Raw genomic sequence first — 20,195 nt, 5'->3', positions numbered from 1 at the left:
GGTCTGCGCACCCCAAACTGGGCTGCTGCACCCTCGTCTCCCTCCCAAAGGACGGGAGAGGGACAGTGCCTCCTTCGGCCTGGGGGATGGGGCTGAGCTCTGGCCGGCCCTCACGCGGACACCCACCCCGCGTCCCTCTCCGGCCTGACCCGGCCTGACCCGTTGAGCGGCTGAGGAGGAGGCCTTTGCGCCTGATATCTGCTCCAGCCCCTCTTTCCTCCCTCCCGCTCCCGCCCTCCTTTTCCTTTGGTAAACTCCAGTAACCCTTGCACTGCCGGGTTGTTGGCATCCAACCTCTCGGGCGGCAGTGACTCATTTCCTGTACAGGAGAGCACAGCAAGCGCACACACACGTGTTGGGGGTGGGGGCAAGGCATCTTCTTCTGGATTGGCTATTGCTGGTGTGTGGGGTCTTGTAGACCCTGGGAACAGGACTCCCCACTCTGCCCTGCCCTGGGAGTTAAAGGCCCAGGGCCCGGAGAAATCCACCCCCTCCCCGTTGGGTCCGCCAGAGAGAGACCCGGGTGGAGACCGGGGAAGAGGCCGGGTCCTGATGCCCCATTACAGCCGGGCACCTCAAGGGCTGCTAAGAGGGCTACCTCATCCCAAACCGCTCTCTCGGCCTCCCTGCCCTCCAGGGCCTCCGCCTCACCACCCAACCCCGACAGGTCTCTGAGCTGGGCAAGAGCAGGGACCCCCTCCCCTCCAGGGCTCCCCCCGGTCCGCTAGCTCTGCGGTAGGGGAGGCTCTCTTGCCAGGGCCCAGGTTGAGGTAAAAACAAAGGCTCAGCAACAAGGGATCACAGCTTTCTGAGAGGAAGTGCCTTGAGTATTCCACAGGCATGGCACGCAATAAAGGCTCTCCGTATGAGGATACGACAGGAGTCCCTCCATACGACATACGACAGGAGTCCCAAGATGGGATGGAGATGGCGGGGTGGGTTGGGGAGCCAAACTCAGCACAAACTTTCAATCCTTCTACAGGCCTGGAAGGTGGCGGGTGGCTGTGTACGCGTACGTATGCGTAAACGTTCAGTACGGTGCTCTGCACGCAGTAAGCGCTCAAGAAATATGATTGAATGAACAAAAACATGCGTGTTAGCACGTTTGCATGCATGTGTGTGTTTGTGTAGTATTATGATGATGATTATATGGCAGAGGACCCACTCCTGTGTCCCCAGCAGCCCCGGCCACTGCCCATTTTGCAGATATGGTGGCAGACCCACCCCACTGCCCACACCAGGAGAGAAAGAGCCCCATTCTCCGGGCCGGTGGCCGAGGCTCGGAGAAGGAGACGAGCCGTGTGGGCGATGGCGGTGGGGCGGTCTGCGCTGCTTCAACCCTGCCGAGGAAACCACGGTTCATTCCCCGCCCCCGGAGCTCAAAGCCGCAGGAGCCCCTGACCTGGCCTAGCCCCCTCTCCCCGACCCCAACCCTCACCCTCCTCCGTTATCGAGGCGCCGGCAGGAGGGGCCCCAGACCACTCTAACATCGGAGGTCCGGGCTTCCCACTGCCCCCCAACCCCACATCTCTCTAACACAGTCCCTGGTCTCCCTCCTCCTTAGACTGGGAGCCCCATGTGGACCCTGATTTACTCATTCATTCATTCAATTGTATTTATTGAGCACTTACTGTGTGCAGAGCACCATATTAAGCGTTTGGAAAGCACAATTCAGCAACAAATAGAAACAATCCCCGCCCACCAACGGGCTCACAGTCTAGAAGGGGGTCTGATGGTCTTGTGTCTACCCCAGCACTTAATACAGTGCTTGGCACATAATAAGCGCTTAACAAACACCACAATTATTCTTACTAAGCGCTTGGGAGAGTCCAGCAGAAGCAAGACACCCACTGTCTGTCCCCATATTGCTCCAAATGTAAGGCCTGCCATGCATACTTGGGGGGGGGGCCCTCCTTGCGGTGCTCGGCGCATAGTAAGCGCTTAACTTATACCGCAATAATTATTCTTAAGCAATAAGGAACGTCTACCGGAAGCAAGACATCAGCCGCCTGCCCCCAAAGCGCCCCCAAAGTCACGCAGGCCTGGCAGGAGGATAGATGCGGGGTTTAGATTGCGAGCCCATTACTGGGCAGGGATTGTCTCTGTTGCCGAATTGTCCATTCCAAGCGCTTAGTACAGTGCTCTGCACATAGTAAGTGCTCAATAAATACGACTGAATGGGGAAGCAGCGTGGCTCAGTGGAAAGAGCCTGGGCTTGGGAGTCAGAGGTCATGGGTTCGAATCCCGGCTCTGCCACTTTTGTGACTGTGGGCAAGTCATTTTTGTTTTCTGTGCCTCAGTGACCTCATCTGGAAAATGGGGATGAAGACTGTGAGCCTCACGTGGGACAATCTGATGACCCTGTATCTCCCCCAGCGCTTAGAATAGTGCTCTGCACAGAGTAAGCGCTTAACAAATACCAACATTATCATCATTATTATTATTATTAAGTGTCCTGTCCTTGCCTGGTGCGGATTGGGAATCTCGCACTGCCACCTGCTGGCCAAAAGGCGCCTTGCGCTCGATTCCCCTCCAGAACTGCCCCGGGGGCGATGGGGAGGGGTGCGGGGGGAGGTAATAATAATGTTGGTATTTGTTAAGCGCTTACTCTGTGCCGAGCACTGTTCTAAGCGCTGGGGTAAATACAGGGTCATCAGGTTGTCCCACGCAGGGCTCACAGTCTTCTTCCCCATTTTCCAGCTGAGGTCACTGAGGCCCAGAGAAGTGAACTGACTTGCCCCAAGTCACACAGCTGACAAACGGCGGAGCCGGGATTAGAACTCACGACCTCCGACTCCCATTCCCGTGCTCCTTCCACTGAGCCACGCTGCTTCTCTAGTATCTACCCCAGCGCTTAGAACAGTGTACTGCACATAGTAAGCGCTTAACAAATACCAACATTATTATTATTACAGGGTCATCAGGTTGTCCCACGTGAGGCTCACAGTCTTCATCCCCATTTTCCAGATGAGGTCCCTGAGGCAGAGAGAAGTGAAGTGACTTGCCCACAGTCACACAGCTGACAAATGGCAGAGTGGGGATTCGAACCCATGACCTCTGACTCCCAAGCCCGGGGTCTTTTCACTGAGCCACACTGATCAATAACTGCACTAAGCACTTGAGAGCGGGGGTGACAATACAATCAGATGGGACAGTGGCCCCACAGCACTTACGTATATATGGATAAATCTATTATAATTCTCTTTATTTAGAATTGAATCGTTTAGACTGTGAGCTCGTCATCGGGGAGGGATGGTCTCTATCTGTTGCCCAATTGTCCATTCCAAGCGCTTAGTACAGTGCTTTGTACATAGTAAGCACTCAATAAATACTATTGAATGAATATTTATTTATATCAATGCCTGTCTACTTGTATTGATGTCTGTCTCCTCCTCCACCCACCCAGATTGTGAGCCCCTTGTGGGCAGAGACTGTCTCCCTTTATTGCCGTACTGTACTTTCCAAGCACTTAGTACAGTGCTCTGCACACAATCAGCTGTGTGACTTTGGGCAAGCCGCTTAACCTCTACGTGCCTCAGTTACCTCATCTGTAAAATGGAGATTAAGACTGTGAGCCCCACGTGGGACAACCTGATTACCTTGTATTTCCCCAAGTGCTTAGAACAGTGCTTGGCACAGAGTAAGCGCTTAACAAATACCATCTTCATTATTATTATTAATAAATGCAACTGAATGAATGAATGGGACAGAGCGACTGCCCAAGTCCACGAGGGAGCGAGAACCTCATTGTACAGGTGAGGGAACTGAGGCACCGAGAAGCAAGGCACCCCTCCTCAGCCCCATGGGGACTCTCCAATACCGTCTGTCTTCCCGGGCTCTTCCTCCAACTGCCCCTCTTTATTCAGAATCGGGGGGGCGGGGAGGGGGCGTCTATCTGGGTCTCTCCCAATAGACCATAAGCCTCCTGGGCGCACGGATCCTGCCTTCTGCTCGCCCAAGCACTGTGAGTTCAGCGCTCTGCATTCAGTTCATGAGCAATAACTACTGTTTATCTATCTTGAATAGATGGAGTCAATCAACCATTTATTGAGCACTTACTGTGTGCAGAGCATCGTACTATGCACTTGAGAGAGTACAATATAACAGTAATCAGACACCTTCCCTGCACACAACACACTTACGGTCTAGAGGGAATTTACCAAACTCTGTGCTGAGCACTTTGCTGGGTTCAAGATCATCAGCTGGGCCGCAGTACCCGTGCGGCACAGAGGGAGAGGGAGTAGGGATCTTATGCCCATTTGACGGATGAGGCAGCTGAGGCCCTGAAGTTCAGTGACTCGCCCAAGCTCACCCAGCAGGCCAGAGGGAGAGGTGGGACTAGAACCCCCGAGGCCCTGACTGGCTGGTTCAGGGCTCCCGGACCAGGCCCAGCTTCTCTGCCGCAGTGACGTCCCCGGGGGGGTCCTCGGGGGTCCTCGGCACCTCTGGCAAACCCCAGCGAACCCCTCCTCTGCCCTCCAGACAGGTCTGGGGCCCACACAGGCCAACGCCTGAAGAAACCAGCCAGCCCCGCAGCCCGAGGTCACTGGCGCGCTTAGAGCTGTCTCGCCATCGGCCGCTGCCCGTTGACCCAGCTCCGTCGCCTCTCCTCCTCCCGACGGTTCCGTCCGCCATGCGGGCACGCACACCCACTGGTGCACACGCATGTACACGCATATGCAGTGGCCCCTGCCAGCGGGGCTGGAGCGGCTGCCCTTCTGACCGACCGGCACAGCTCTCGGCTCCCAGAACACGCTCCCAAACCAGGACGCTTCCTCGGGACTCCCCGAGGAGAGGAGCCTGCCTCCAGTGCCAAAAAAGGGGAGCTGCTGGGGGGTGAGAGGGGGGCGGGGGTGACCGAATTGCCGGCCCAGTCGCAGGCAGAGAACTCCCCAGAAGCCCTGGGCTGGCACCCCTGCCCCCAGCAGGGGGTCTGGCAGGGCAGGCCCCAGGCCCAGTCCCCAGCCCAGGTGTGCAGACCCCGACTCGGACCTGTCCTCAGCCCAGGCCCGGTTCCTGTGGCAGTTTCCGGCCCGCTTCGCTTCGGGCCCGGCCCTCCGCTCGCTCAGGGAACCCCGGGGTACTACGGTCACCCTCCCCACCCCAACCTCCACCCCCAAAAGGATTTCTCTCTCACCGGGCTAGAACCCCCTCGCCCCCCGACTCGGCCCTAGCCCCAAGCAGATCCCCCAGATTGGCTCTCTGGGGGAGAGTGGGTGGGCAAGCGAGCCTCCCCAGAGCCCGGGCCTGGGGAGCAGAGAGGCTCCCTCCCTCCCTCTTGATCCGAGCTTCCCAGGAAGGGAGAGAAGGGCTATTTCAGGAGTGGCTGGGTGGGCGGGGGGAGAACGACAGAACACGGAACAACCTTGAAAACTGCCTTTGGCCCTGCTGGCCGCCTGGCCAGCCAGATACACGCAGATGACCGACCAACCTCCCAACTACAAAGGATCCTTAAATCCAAGCAGAATCCGCCTCTCTGACCGCCCCCCACCCCCTCCTCCGCAGTTAACGATCTGAGGGGAGAGACAGAGACAAGCAGAGACGGAGAGGGCCGGGGGTGGGGAGAGAGGGGGGAGAGACAGAGAGAGAGAGAGAGAGACAGACTCAGGGCCACAGAGAGCCAGACAGACATAAACCAAAGCCAGACCTGGAGACCTGCCCCACACCCCTTTCTGGAACGACACTCAGAGAACCTACTGGGATCCAACAGAAAAGGGGGGGAAAAAAGCGAACCTTTTTTTTTCTTTTAAATGGAGTAAAACCGGAGCTCGGCCGCTCCCGTTCACGTGTGAAAACCGTAAGTCCGGGGAAGGAGGGAGGGGACGAATAAGAAAGAGTCGTTGGCTTACCTGAAATCCGGTCTCTCTCCATTACTACGGGATATATTTAGCAGCTGAGTGTCACGGCCGCCCCTGTTTCGGGAGGCGTCCCCTTTCTCACCCCCTCCTCCCTCCCTCCTCCCTCCTCCCCCCTCCCTCCTCCTCCACAAAGTTCTTTGTCTGGTCTAATTTCTTCAATCTGTTGCAATCATGAATGCATCCAAATTACCACATTTCCATGTGCTGATCATATGTTTGTGCTCCAAACTGAAGCAGCATTGTCTCTTTGAAATAGGGGAGAGAGATGAAGAAGAAGACAAGAAGAAGAAGAAGAAGAAGAGGAGGAGGAGGAGAAATGAGGAGGAGGGGTGGGAAGGGAGGGAGAGGAGGCTGGACATGTGACCTGAACACTCCGGCGGCCCCCACAGCCCACCCCAAGCAGGCAGGAGTCCCGACAAGTCCGATTTTCCGTGAGACCGTCTTAAAGCGACAGCGCTCGGTTTCCGCCGGTGGGGATCCCCCCGCCTCCCGGACCCCGCCCCGCAGCTCCATTCGCCTTTCTTCTTTTTAACATCCACTTGGAGATGCTTAACTTAGCTTCTTGGAAACCGACACGCGGAGTCCAATTCCTGGCAGACTTCCCGAGGCCTTTCATTTTCCCCCACGGAGCGAGCGGGCCTTACTGTGAGCTCCTCGGGGCTCCTCGGGCCTCCTCGGGCCTCGGCTTTCCCCGGGCCTCGGCCTTCCCCGGGCCTCCTTCCCGCTTCCTTGGGCTCCCTCCGTCACTCCCTCAACCCCCTGCTCCACACCCTCCGACTCTTCACTTTGGCCGGGTCCAACCCGCCCGGCCTGGGGGATGGGGGCCACCGGCCGGGGCCCCGGGGCGCCCTGGAGGGGAGGTGGCTTCGGGACAATCGCCCTTGCCCAACCCTTCTCCACGGATGCCCCAATTCTCTGCCTGGCAGCTCTTTGGGGGCTCCTTGGGGATTGGCAGGCGGGGCCTTGGAGGAAGCTTCCTGCCATGTGGCTGTGAGTCACTCCAGTCCGTCTGTCCCCCTGGAAGGGGAGGAGAAGGGGTAGAAAAAGAAAAAGGGAGAGAGAGAAAAGGCCCAGGGAAGGCAGACAAACTGTGTCCCCAGGCAAGCCACAGGCTCCCTGGGCCAAGGGTCCTGACCCCTTCGTGGCCCAGGAGAGGGTGAGGGTCCCCAGTGCCCTCCGGCTGCCCCATCCTCTCGCTGTCACTCAAGGAGACCCTAGGTCAGACGCGACCCCAAGTAGGGGGAGGGGACTGCGGGCACATCAGTTGTGCGCACACACATACACACACCCACACACGCATGCGGCACCCTGTCCCCTGGGTAGCCTGAGCTCTCTTCCCTCCTCATGCCTGCTCGCTCCCACTAGAAAGATCCCTCAGTCCGTCCGAGAGCACGCAGGGCACAGAGACGCAGCCCGGGCACAAGGTATCGGCCAGCGGGGCCCTGAGGGGTGGTCCGGAGAGGTACCGAGAGCCCAATCCGAGCCCCTGGCGGCCCGCGTGGACACTGGACGGGCAGGCAACCGGGGCATCACGCGTGTTAGGCGCGGCACGTCGAATGACCCAACGACATCGCACGCACTTCAGCAGAAGTCCGCCCGAGTCCCGACTGGACCTAGCGGGCTTCGGCCCGACGGGACCCCGGACAGAGAGGGGCCGGACTGGCTGGGAACCGGCCGGCCAGCCCTCCGGGGGACCCCCTCTCACTGCGGCCGGTCTGCCGGGCTCCGTTTGGGCTCCCTGGCTTTGCCCGCTCCCCCCTCCATCCCTCACCTGCCTCCCAGGGCTTCGGCCACCACCTCGAGACAGATAGCCCTTAAACTCACCTCTCCTGCCCTGACCTCTGACCCCACCTGCAAGCCCTCATCTCCTCCTGCACCGTGAAGCTCTCCACTTGGGCGACCCGCCAGCCCCTCCAACTCGGTCCATCTCCTCCGCCAGACCCACTCTCCCCCCTAACTCCCCCGCTTCAGACGGACCGGACGCCACCCCGACATCCCCCTCAAAGCCCCCCGGTCCTTGGGTTCTCACAATCTTCCTGCGCACCATCTCCCGGCTCCCTCCGTTCCTTCTCCGCCCAACTGTGGCCAGCTCCGGATGGAGCGTGACTAGGCCCCGTTACACGGTCCTCCTGGCTCCTACCCTGGGAGCACCCCGCAGGCCCCTCTGCCTGCCGGTTCCCTCTCCTAGTCCCCCATCCCCACCCTATGCCCCCAGCTGCCACACGCGTGTATCCCAGGAGCTGCCGCGGCCCCCGGGCCCAGAATCACCTCCAAGATGGCCCAAAGGAGAATGTGGCGTTCACCTGCTTGCCCCATGGTCCAGCCTCGAACCAGGCAAGCCTCTGGCTGGCGCTCGTGGCCTCAGAGAACACGGAAGATCACCTGGAAGGTACACGCACACACATGCACACATGCACACACACATACGGCTGTAACCTCTACCGCAACGAACCGCTGTTTTCCAGGACCACCCAAAGGTGGGTTACCCAGATCCCCGTATTTGGGGAAGGGGGATGTGGGCCGACGGCTCCTCTGGGCCAGGAAAAATGGCTGGCTCCTTGGAAGGGGGAGGTGGCCGGACCGGGTTGCTGATAGGGAAGTTTCCGATCTCCTGGGTCCAGGCTCTCCCTTCCCCCACCACCCGGACCCCACCGGTCTCCACAAGCCCAGGAAATGGAGAAGTGGCAGTTGAGGGACGGTTTCTCCATCACTTTCCCCCTCCCCAAAACCCTGCATCCGGAGATCCGACTCTCTCTTCTCCACTGTCAGAGACGAGGGGACAGCGCAGCCTCCCACACCCCTCCCCAACCTGGCCCACGCTCCCCACGCCCGTACCTGGTGCCGAGTGCCCGGAGAGACGCCGCTGCCCCCTTCTCCAGCCCCGCCACCTGCCGCCCCCCAGCCACCTCTCCGGTCCCGCCCCTTCAGCCTTCCGCCCCTTGCTGCCCTTTGTCTCCCCTTCCCCTGCCCAAGGTCGCGAGTCCCGAGACGGATACATTTGGGCTCATCTCAGCCCAAGGGAGCCTGGGGTTGGCTTGTTACTGTGTCCGAGCCGGGCGGCCTGTTTCGCTGGGGGAGGTTTTCATTCTTCAACGGAATGAACGGACGCCACAGAACCTCCCTCCCCCAGCAGACTAACCCAGGCGGTGCTGAATCCGACTTGGGACTGTCCCCGGAATCCATCGCCTGGGGAGAGCTGAGGCGTGCACAAGGAAAGGGGGTTCCAGAACCTAGCAGATGGGGCGGCTGCAGTTGTCCCAGGTCGCTGGTTAGAGAAGCAGAGGGGCTGAGGGCTTGCCCTGCTCAGCAGGACTGGCCCTTGGCAATTGGGTGAAGGGTTTTGGCATCTCGCTCCCTGGGCCTGCACACATACGCACGCATAAACACAGGCAGGGAAGATGGGATGGGCAGGGCAGCCAGGGAGGGTGAAGCAAGCAGGTGAGGCCAGAGGGTCAAGCAAACAGATGGTGCCAGTGTCAGCCTGGACATGAATTTCCCAAGCCTGGAGGCTGAGGGATGGGAATTGGGGAGGGAAGGGATGGGAGAGGAGACACCAGAAGGAAGAATCAGGGCCCCAGAGGAGGCTGGAGGGAAGATTTTGTACTGTGTGCACGTGGTCCCTTCGGCGGCGAAAGTAGCTGGCCGGACGGAAACCCGGGGAAATACATCCAAAAGCCTCGGGGCCTTGGGGTGGACCCTGGCCAACTGCCAATAGGGCAAAGAACCTGCCCTGGCCAGTAGCTCGCCAAAGGGAGAGACCGGATGGGTCTGAGCCATCCGCCCTCTGTCCAACCTGCTCACCGCACCTCCATCTTATCCCTCTTGCCACCGACCCCTCGCCCTCGCCCTCCCTCGAGGCTGGGACTCCCTCCCACTTCCCATCTGACAGACCACTGCCCTCCCCACTTTCAGAGACTTACTGAAATCCCATCTCCTCCAAAAGGCCTTCCTCATTTCCTCTCCTCCCTCTCCTTTCTGCATCATTGCCCTTGAGCTTGTATCTGTCCCCTTACAGCACCTGAGAGTCACCCCCCACAGCACTCCCATCCATCGCCATAATTCATTTATTGATATTAACGTCTATCGCCCCTCTAGACTGTAAGCTCCCTGAGAATGGGGAACGCTTCTACCAACTCTATTGTATTGTGCTCTCTGCACACAATAAGCGTCCAAAAAATGCCAGAAATGGATCAATATGCCGGTCCTCCCAGCTCATTGGCCGCCTAAGCCGGGGCGGCCAACCACGTGGCTCCACCCCGCATCCAGTGCCCAGCCCTCCTGCCCCCCGCCCGGCACGGCTGCGGCCCCAGACTCCCTTCCGTCCAGCAAGCATACCGTCCACCGGCACCCAGCCTCCGTCCACCGCCGCGGCTCCTGCCGTCGAGTGCTGAGGCTCAGAAGCGGCCCCCACGTATATGGGGACCCGGTGAGGGGGGGGCAACACCTTCGGCTCTGGCGCGAGCCAGGGAAGGGGGGTGGTCCGCTCTAGGTTGGGGTGGATACGGTCGCACAGACTTCCACGAAAAGTTCCAGGAGACGCCATCACAGGTCGCCACATGCGCGGTGAACCAAGTGAGGTCACGGGGGTGTGGCTTTCCAGGGTGAGGGGCACCTCGGGGCGCATAGTCAATGGTTAAGCACTTGAAAGCGCCTGCACTCCCTGCCTCCCGCCCCTAACCCTTTCTCCTGAGCTGGACACAGTGCCCGCCTGCCTTCTCAAGGGCCAGGGCGGTTCTGGAGTGACCCACTCTGGGCTCAAGGTGACTTCCATGTGTCACTGTGGGCACGCACGGTAGAACGTGATACCATCATATGGAAAGGAAGGAGGCGGCAGGTTCTCCCACCTTGGGGCAATCCCAGTGTCTGAAGCCAAGCCAGCCCTTTGGCCACTTCCAGACCAGGATCGGGTCTGCGGGGCAGCTGGTGAGGCCGCAAGTGCCCCACCCACGCCCCTCCGTCCCCCCCTTGGGCCCCCGGGACCCAGGAACCCGTCCAGACGAGCACCTACCTTGTCCTGTCATGTCCCCGAGCCTCCGAAGGGATCCGCTGGAGCGCCTCGTGATCCCTAAAGTCAACAAGGCAGAGGTCACGCTTCTGGCTGAGCTGACGCAGCATTTCCTGGGGCCTCTAAGGGGGCCAGGGTTCGTCGTGGTTGGGACCGACTGGACCCCCGTCCTCCCACCCTCCTGGCTTCAGCTCGCCCTCCCCCACGGCCCCGCCCAAGACCAGTGTCCTCCTGCCCAGCCAGGAGCCTAGATCCGGGCCACCACATGCTGAAGGGATTCCAGTCACCGGGTCCATGCCGGGAATCCCCAGTGGGTCGGTTCCTCATTAAGGGCAGCCTCGGGGTCCATGTTCTGGGGAGCCGTGAGGCCGGTCGGGCCTCCCGGTACACCTTGGAACCACCCTAAACCTCTGGACCTGCCCCACCCACCCAACCTCCAGGTGTCCCGGCTACAGGGAATGGCTGGTCCCGGCCCCTACCCCCACCATCCCTCCAGACTTTGGAAATCTTAGGGTCCAGCCGGCCTGAATCACAAGGGTTTCAAACCAGGCCTGCGACTCAGGGGCAGCTCCTTGTTTGTTTTATGGCACTTGTTAAGCAAATATTGTTCTAAGCTCTGGGCTAAGTCGATTTGGTCAGACCCAGGCCCTGTCCTGCACAGGGCTCACAGTCTGAAGTGGCAGGGAGAATCCCTGTCCCGCAGGAGGATCACAATCTTAAGTGGGAGAGAGAACAGATATTGAATCCCCATTTCACAGTTGAGGCAGTTGAGGCCCAGAGAAGTGAAGTGACTTGCCCAAGGTCGCACAGCTAGCAATCGGCATAGCCAGGATGAGAACCCAGGTCCTCTGATTTCCAGGCCTGGGCTCTTTCCACTAGGCCACGCTGCTTCCCCTGCTCCTGGTGGCCGGGGCACCTTTTGTCCCGCTTTCCCAAGCCCCTAGGACGGCGCCCTCCGAGTGGGTGTGGGAGACCCTGGAGAAATCCTGTGACGGCCTGCCTGCGTGGCAGGGCTGACCCCGGACGGGGGCACGGCTCCGTAACAGGCCCCTAGGGGCCCTCTTCGGAACAAAGCGCAGAGCTCCTGTTCATCCTTTAATCCGGTTTCTAATTAGAGCACTTACTAAGTGCCTCTCCGTCAGAAGAGCTGGGGTCGATCAGGAGGACGGGCTCGGAGCCCGTCCGCTCACCACCGTGCACAGATCTCACGGTCCTCCACACGGTTCACGGGCTGAGGGGGAGGGAGAGTAGGACCTCATCCCCATTTTACAGATGAGGAAACAGACTCAGAGAGGGGGCGTGACTTGCCCCACGCGACGCAGTAGGCCAGAGGCAGAGCTGGGACTGGAACGGGGATCCTTTTCCTACCCCTCTAGACTGCAAGCTTCTTGGGGGCAGGGCAGGGAACGTGTCTACCTCCTAGTTATAGTGGGCTCTCCCAAGTTTTTGGCACGGTGCTCGGACCACAGTAAGAGCTTAATAAATACAACTGATTGATTGATTCATTTCCCTCTGTGCAAATGCTGTGGCTCGGCTCTCCGCACGCCCACCTCATCGGCTCCGGCTTCACCCACCCTGGCCCCCCATCTCTCCATCGGCTCCGAACCTCCGACCTCCCCATAGGCCCCGGTTCTGGCCATCCGGGCCTCGGGGGTCGAAGACTGAAGTCTTGCCTAGCCCGTTGGGAGGGGCTCCGACCTCCGCCTGCCTGCCTCCTGCAGTGACTTGCAGGAGACCCCTCGGGTTGGGGGTGGGGGTTGGGGGCTTCGAGGCTGAGTAGCGTCACCAACAGCCACCTCCTCGGGACCCGGGGCTCAACAGCCTCCCTCTAGACTGTCGGCCCATGTGGGCAGGGAATGTCTGCCTATTGTTCTACTGGACTCTCCCAGGAGCTTAAAACAGTGCTCTGCTCACAGTAAATGCTCAATGAATGCCTTTGACTGACTGACCTGCCCAGGATGGGGCTCAGAGCTCTGCCCCCAAGGTAGCCCCCGTTCACCAACCCCTGGGGGGCCGACTGGCCAGCAAGTGCCCGGCCCCGATGACCAATGGGGTCCTGGGGGAGGTGGAGGGGCAACCCCTTCTCCAGGTAGGGACCAGTGAGGCCCACGCTTCTTCCACCCTGGCCCCACCTCGGTCCAGCTGGCACTCGCAACCACAAGGTACCAATGGGCCCCTTAACACCAACACCTTGTTGTGGGGGGGTGTGATAAGGAAACCTATATTTGAGGAGGGAGTGAGAAGAGGTGCTCCCCTCCCCACTCCACCCAAGCACCCGCTCGAAGGTGTGAACCTGTGGCAACTGCCGGGGCGCTGGACCCTGGCCTTCCTCCCTCCACCCGTCCTGGACGCTCGGCCTCCGGGCGGTAACCTGGCAAGCCCGCCTGCCCTGTGTTCCTCCTGCTGGGTGCCAAAGAGGGCAGAGGCGGGACCGATGTGGTGCAACAAGGCCCCGGTTTCAAAGAATCAATGGCATTTATTACTTTTTTCTATGGTATCTGTTCAGCGCGTCCTATGTGCCAAGCACTGCACTAAGCACTGAGGTAGACCCCAGCTCATCAGGTTGGACTCAGTGCCTGTCCCACAAGGAGCTCACGCTCTTAAACCCCGTTTTATAGAGGAGGGCGCTGAGGCTCGGAGAAGTGAAGTTCCTTGCCCAAGGTCACCCAGTACATGAGTGGAGGAGCCGGGACGAGAGCACTTATTGAGCACTTTCTGCATCCAGACCGCTGGACCAAGTGCTTGGGGGAGTCCAATACAACGAAGTTGGTGGCCACGTTCCTCGCCCACAAGGTTTTCCCGTAGGGCCGGACGTCTGCTCTCTCCCCGGCCCTGGCTGAGCTCCACAGAGCGCCCATATTCCCTCCGGGGAGCTTGGGCTCCGGCCCCCAGCCCGGGTGAGGGGCGGAGGAGAGCCTGTGTGTAGCTCCATAGAGGCGGGTGGTTTCTTTTTCACGTGGGGCAGGGCTGTGGCCACCACTGTTTAAACAACCCCGGCACAACCCAGGCCTCCTCCGGCACCTCTCTCCTCTCAAAGGTGCCTATTCACGGCCGCGTTCAGCATCCCAGTATCTCTCACCCGCCCCCGACGGGCGCGGGGGGGCCTTCTCCTTGCCCTCTGGGCACAGAAAGCAAGGCCCAGAGAAGGACTTTCTCCAGGTCACCCAGCAAGCCCAGGTTGAAGAACCCAGGCCTCCTTCCTCATGGCCCTGGGGCCTGCCTTTGGCTCCTCCCCACCACGCTGAAGACAAAAGCAGGGGCTCACTGGGGTGGTGCGGGGGTGAAGCCATCTGACAGGAGCCTCAGGCCTTGGGGGGAGGTGAGATGCATCACGGGATACACTCGATCTCATGGCTTTTGGCTCCAGGACTGAAGTGAGCGCTCAATTAATACCATCGAGTGATCATAGCGACGGTAGAAGTGGCAGCCCCTAAGCACTCGCTAGGTGTGATACCCTGTACTAAGCACCCGGGAGGCACCAAAGAGCAAAAAGGCACAGGACTGAGAGTTAAAAGACCCGGGTTTCGCCCTCGGCCCGCTGGGTTACCTTGGGCAAACCACTCCCCAGCCCCGGCGCCCCCCACCCTCGGCCTGCTCGTCCATCGAACCGAGCCATGTCGGCGCGGTGGGGGTGGGGAGAAACCAGCATGGGTGTTGGGTTTCTGGGGCCGGCTTGTGTTCGATTTACACTGTTTATTTTCCCCCGCCGAAAGGACTCGTGCTCCACAGTGCCAGCCTGTCTCTGGCACGGAGAAAATGCAGAACATTTTCCGTTTTTAAGAGAAGGGGGGGGGGGGGAGAAGCACAAAATCCCAAACCCCCAAACCCCGCAAACCTCAAGGCCCACGCCCCTGGCCAGACAAGGGAGGCTTTCCTTCCCCTCCCCTCCTCTCCCCTTGCCCTTGGCGGAACCAGGGCCGACAGCGGAGGGCTGGGGCGGGCCAAGGGGCGGGGGGGGGGGACTTCAGCGGCCTAGAAGAGGACTGACACCCCACTTTGCCACCCAGAGAGCCTGCTGCTTCTAACCACAGTTTTAAAATAGAGCAGGAGGAGGAATAAGAGGGAGGGAGGGAAAGGGGGCCCTCGGCAAATGTTCTGCACCATTCCGGCCCCTCTTTTCGGCAGGCCCTCAGAAGGGTCTGGAGAGAAGTCGGGCGAAGGCCTAAGGAAGCCCCGAGGCATGCCCTGGATACCACAGCTCAGGGCTGCAGGAGCACTGAGTCACGGAGCCTGGCATGGAGCGGAAGGGGCTGCCGAGCAGAGCCATCCGCTGGGGATCCTGCTGGGCGTTTGGTGCTTGGCACAGGGCTGGGTCCTGCCAGCAGCAGCCCCGCCCCCGGGGGTGGGACCCACTGAGGGGGAAGTGGTGACAAGGGGCTCCTGGAAGAGGACGCTGGTGCCCCAACTCAGGGCTGGAGCACAGGAAGCCCTCCCTGATTTATTCCCCACGATGCCCCTCCATCGACCCAACAGTCGCCCTTAGCGCTGATGTATTATATTCCTCTCCGCTGCACTGATGGCCCCTCTAGACTGTAAGCTCGTTATGGGAGGAACACATCTGCTAATTCTGGGGTACTGGGCTCTCCCAAGCGCTTAGTACGGTGCTCTGCATAGAATGAGCGCTCAATAAATACCATTGCTCGATTGGTTCTCTGTCGATAGATTTGCTTCTCTCACCCTGATACAATTGCGCCATTTGGTTTTTATGGTATTTATTAAGCGCTTAGTATGTCCCAGGCAGCGTACTAACACAAAGGTACGTACAAGCAAACCAGGTTGGACCCAGTCCACGTCCCACATGGGCTAACCAGGTCGGACAAAGTTCCCTAAAGGGGAGAGAGAGAACAGGTAGTGAGTGAAAGCCTATTTTACAGAGGAGGAAAACGAGGCCCAGAGAGATGACTTGCCCAAGGTCACCCAGCAAGTGACGGAGCCAGAACTAGAAGCCACATGCTCTGTTTCTCAGGTCCTGGCTCTTTCCGCTAGGCTATCGGGCAGGTCCAACAATCCCCTCCCCCAGTTCAGGCTGGGCAGCCGCCCTGGGCTTCCTCCCAGGTGCCTCTTCTTTTTTATGGCATTTGTTAATCACTTACTATGTGCCAAGCACCGTTCTAAGCACCAGGGCAGATACAAGCTAATCAGGTTGGACACAGTCCCTGTCCCACCCTGGGTTCACAGTCTTGATCCCCTTATTCCAGGTGAGGACACTGAGGACCAGAGAAGTGAAGCGACTCGCCCAAGGTCCCATAGCAGACAAATGGAAGAGCCAGGATTAGAACCCAGGTCCTTCTGACTTCCAGGTCCGAGCTCTAGCCACTGCTTCCCAGGGACAGAAGCATGGGTACACACTGGGATCCTTCTCCCCCTACTTGTACGCACACATACACACGCGCACGTGCACAATTTCTAGTAGTCCTCCACCTACTGGGTGCAGAGTGGGGAGGTGGAATGGTTGGTGGGGCAGGGAGACCCCTCAGGGAGCAGAGAAGAGAGGTGGGATGGGTGGCAGGACGGGGGGAGTCCCAGGCGGCGGCAGGCACAGCTTCCGGGAGGGAGGGAGGGGCGGGCAGGCCGTTCGGGCCCATGACGGGTGGCGTTCCTGACTCAGACCCTGGCCGGGAATCCTGGCAATCCCAGGATGTGGTCACCAGGCTGCTCGGTGGCCCCAGACACCAAGGGGGGGAAGGGGAGGTGGGGCAGGGGGAGAGGGGGAGGTATTTGAGGGGCTGATTGTGTCAATCCGTGAACGAGAGTTAATAATAATGTTGGTATTTGTTAAGCGCTTACTATGTGCAGAGCACTGTTCTAAGCGCTGGGGTAGACACAGGGGAATCAGGTTGTCCCACGTGGGGCTCACAGTCTTAATCCCCATTTTACAGTTGAGGGAACTGAGGCACAGAGAAGTTAAGTGACTTGCCCACAGTCACACAGCTGACAAGTGGCAGAGCTGGGATTCGAACTCATGACCTCTGACTCCAAAGCCCATGCTCTTTCCACTGAGCCACGCTGCTTCTCAGCGAGTTCTCAGAGAGTACTGAGAAGCCACGCTGCTTCTCAGAGAGTTAAGCACACAGGCTGGGTGCCCGAAGGGAGTGCAAGTGGCTTGGGGGACGGGGGGCACGTTTTGGCCGGGGGGCGCTGGGAAGGGGGTGACGTCCACTCTGCTCTCCAGACCCCAGGGCTTCAATCCCGCCTCTGCAACCTGTCAGCTGTATGACTGTGGGCAAGCCACTTAACTTCTCGGTGCCTCAGTTACCTCATCTGTAAAATGGGATTAACTGTGAGGCTCATGTGGGACAATCTGATTACCCTGTATCTACCCCAGCGCTTAGAACAGTGTTTTGCACACAGTAAGCGCTTAACAAATATCAACATTATCATTATTATGAAGGATAGACGCCCCGACAAGCTCGGACGTGAGGAGACAAGGAGAAAACCTTGGCAACAGGGAAAATCTTGCTTATCCCACCGCTGCCCCTCGCCCACGTCTTCCCTCTGGCCAGGTACTCCCTCCACCTTCACATCTGGCAGACCACGGCTCTCCCCATCTTCAAAGCCCTTCTCGAATCACGCCTCCTCCAAGAGGCCTTCCCTGCCTGAGCTCTCTTTTCCCCTACTGGATCTACTGGATAACGGGACCCAGCAGGGGGCTCAGAGCACCGGGGCCAAAGGGGCAAAAATCCTTCTGACGCCCGGACAGGGGTTGAACGCCCTCCGAACAGCCTCCCGGCTGCCGATAACGACTGGCACAGCCCGCGGCCGGAACCGACACACCTGCTGTATAAGCTCTGGCTGGAACACGCGGCACTCCCTTCCCCTTTCTGCACGTTACTCTAGTGTCCGTCTCCTCCACTAGACCGGAGGAAGCTCCTCGAGATCAGGGATCGTGTCTCCCGGACTTTCCGTAGCCCTTAGTCCAGTGCTCTGCACACGAAAGAATGTAAAGCTCTCTGAGGGCAGGGATCCTGTCCACTAACTCGACTGTCCTCTTCTCAGAGCTCAGTCCGGTGCTCTACGCCGAGTACATTCAGCTTCTTGAGGGCATGGGTGGGGTCTACTGGCTCTCTAGTAGTCCCCTAGGTGCCCAGCACAGTCTCTGCTATAAATACCACCGTCTGCTTGACGAACTTCCAAAGCAGAAGCCAGTGGTTCTGTGGGACAGGGATTCTGTGGGGTAGCTTATATCTACCCCAGCGCTCAGTACAGTGCCTGGCACAGAGTGAGCACTAAACAGATACTATTTAAAAAAAAAAAAAGGATGAGAAAGCCAGGAACCCAGGAGGGCTGGACTCTCCCCTGAGCCCCTTATGGGGTCAACTCTGCCACCCGCCACATGGCCCGTGAGCTTGTTGTGGGCCAGAATGTCTGTTGGTAAATCGTATTCTCCCAAGCGCTCAGTATAGTGCTTTGCACGCCGTGAGCGCTCAATAAATACGACTGAGCGAATGGCCTCCCGGGCCTCCATTTGCCCCTCAGTTGGGGTGCTCTCAACAAAGTGAGGGCTCAATAAATACAACTGATTAGGCCCCTGATAGGCACTCTCCTTAGTGGCGGGGCAGCAGAGGAGAGAAGCTGCCCACCTGCACTCTGTCGAACAGACAAGTGCGGGCGTCGTTTGAGAGGCCCAGGGGGCCGAGAGGGGTTCTGGGGGACCGTTCCCAAGTCCAAGATTTCCGAAGCCACCAGACCCCCATTGGGTGGGGACCGGGGCCCGCGGGCCGCGGGAGGGACTGAGACTGCTGGCTCCCGGCCGCTTGGCTCAGTTGCCCAGATATGCCAGGTATATGCCCGCGTGGCCCTGGCGGGGCAGCAAGGGGGTTGGGAGGGGCCAGGGGCCAGCTGGGGGCAGGAAGCCAACCTGGACAGGAGAGGTGGGGCTGGGCCTCAGGCCTCGGGCATCTGCGGCCCCCCATGCCCAGACCCAGGGGAGGGTGGACACAGCGGACGTGGCCCCGGGCGCTCCCAACTGCCCTTGAAACCTGGCTGGACGCCACACACACCGGCCATCTCCAGCCTTCCTGGCCCGGACCCACCTGCCACGCCTCTTCTTTCTCCCCGAGAGGGCTGGCCCGGGGCCCAGGCGCCTCTCTGTGCCACTTGGCAAAGTCAACTTTCAATCTCGGGGTAGGAAACTCCCGTCGCCCCCTTCCTCTCTGGCCAGTTGGCCCCTCCTGGCCCCGCCCTCACCCCGCTCCTGCCCCCAGCCCCATTACAGCGCTCACCTGAATAAGAGTATTTCTTCATACTGCCGCTGCTGGGCAAGGGGCATGGGAGGTGAGTTCGGGGGGTTGGCAGCTCCAAAGGTTTCTGTTAATCCCAGGAGGGAGGACGACAAGGAGGAGGAGGAGGAGGAAGAGGTAGAGGAGGAGGAGTCTGTCTGTGGGCTCCTACCTGCAAGGCGAGGCCCTTGCTCCTCCCCAGCCGGGCCCGGCCCGTGCCTGCCGTACTCTCCCGGGTCTCCCCAGTCTCCCGGTCCCCGTCGTCCCCACCGTCCTCCGCTTACACCTCGCCCGATGAGCGGCGTGCAGGACGGGCCGATCCATCGAGGCGGCGGGGGCCGGGGCACGCAACTCCGCAATTCGAGATTCCCCTTTCCGCTCCCCGGCTCCATCGTCGGCCCAGCGGAGACTGGTGGCCCTCGGTCGCCGGCACCGGCCCCGTCCCGGCTCCGCGGCCCCCGCCCCCTGCCCGGGACCCCCCGGCCCCCCTCGCCACCACCGATGGTCCGTCTCTCTGCAGCGGCGGCCAGGTTCAAGTTCAAAGTGCGGCTGGGCCGGGCAGGCTGGGGGCCGGGGTGGCACGGGGGGAGGAGGCGCCGCGGGCCCCTGCACCCGCCCCAGCCCGACGGCCCACACCCACCGCTTCCAACCCAGTCTTGTTTCGATCAATTAGTGGTCCTTACTGAGCGCTTACTGTGTGCACAGCATTGCACTGAGAGCTTGGGAAAGGACAATACAAATGAAGTTGGTAGACACGATAGCTGCCCGCAAAGAGCTGACCGTCTGCTGTGTGCAGAGCACTGTACTGAGCGCTTGGCAGAGTACAATATAAGAGTTGGTGGACACGATCCCTGCCCACAAAGAGCTGACAGTCTGCTGTGTATGGGGCACCGTGCTAAGCACTCGGCAAAGGACAATACAATGGAGTGGGTAGGCCGGATCCCTGCCCACAAGGACCTGACAGTCTCCAGTCTCTCAGGCCCGGGGGACTAATTCCCCGCCCCCAAGTCCATACGACCTCCAGGTAGTACCCCAAGAAGGGCTGGGGCCCTCCCTCCCCCTAGGACTCCATTATCGTTGAGAATTCGGGTCTCCTTTGACCTCGTAGTAACA

At 59.8% G+C, this 20,195-nt stretch overlaps 1 protein-coding gene across 4 annotated transcripts in view; it reads right to left on the bottom strand.

Annotated features, from left to right (window-relative positions):
• The window catches only part of SEPTIN9 (septin 9), a 106,649-nt gene extending 87,143 nt beyond the window's left edge, over positions 1-19,506 (bottom strand). The window contains exons 1-2 of one of the 4 annotated variants that reach the window (XM_029056815.2): positions 19,255-19,506; positions 10,867-10,923 (exon numbers count right to left, since the gene is read on the bottom strand). In XM_029056815.2, the coding sequence (XP_028912648.1) occupies positions 10,867-10,923; positions 19,255-19,474 (277 nt within the window). In that variant the 5' untranslated portion in view covers positions 19,475-19,506. Of the gene's footprint in view, positions 1-5,849; positions 5,930-10,193; positions 10,498-10,866; positions 10,924-19,085; positions 19,123-19,254 lie in introns of those variants that run through there. The other 3 variants (XM_029056816.1, XM_029056814.1, XM_029056819.2) reach the window with 3 other exon arrangements.
• Between the last annotated feature and the right edge of the window lie 689 nt (positions 19,507-20,195).

Source organism: Ornithorhynchus anatinus, unplaced genomic scaffold (genome assembly GCF_004115215.2).
Source record: "Ornithorhynchus anatinus isolate Pmale09 unplaced genomic scaffold, mOrnAna1.pri.v4 scaffold_264_arrow_ctg1, whole genome shotgun sequence".
Lineage (NCBI taxonomy): Eukaryota > Metazoa > Chordata > Mammalia > Monotremata > Ornithorhynchidae > Ornithorhynchus > Ornithorhynchus anatinus.
The sequence above is the reverse complement of the archived record's forward strand: the minus strand, read 5'-3'. Positions and strand labels throughout refer to the sequence as shown.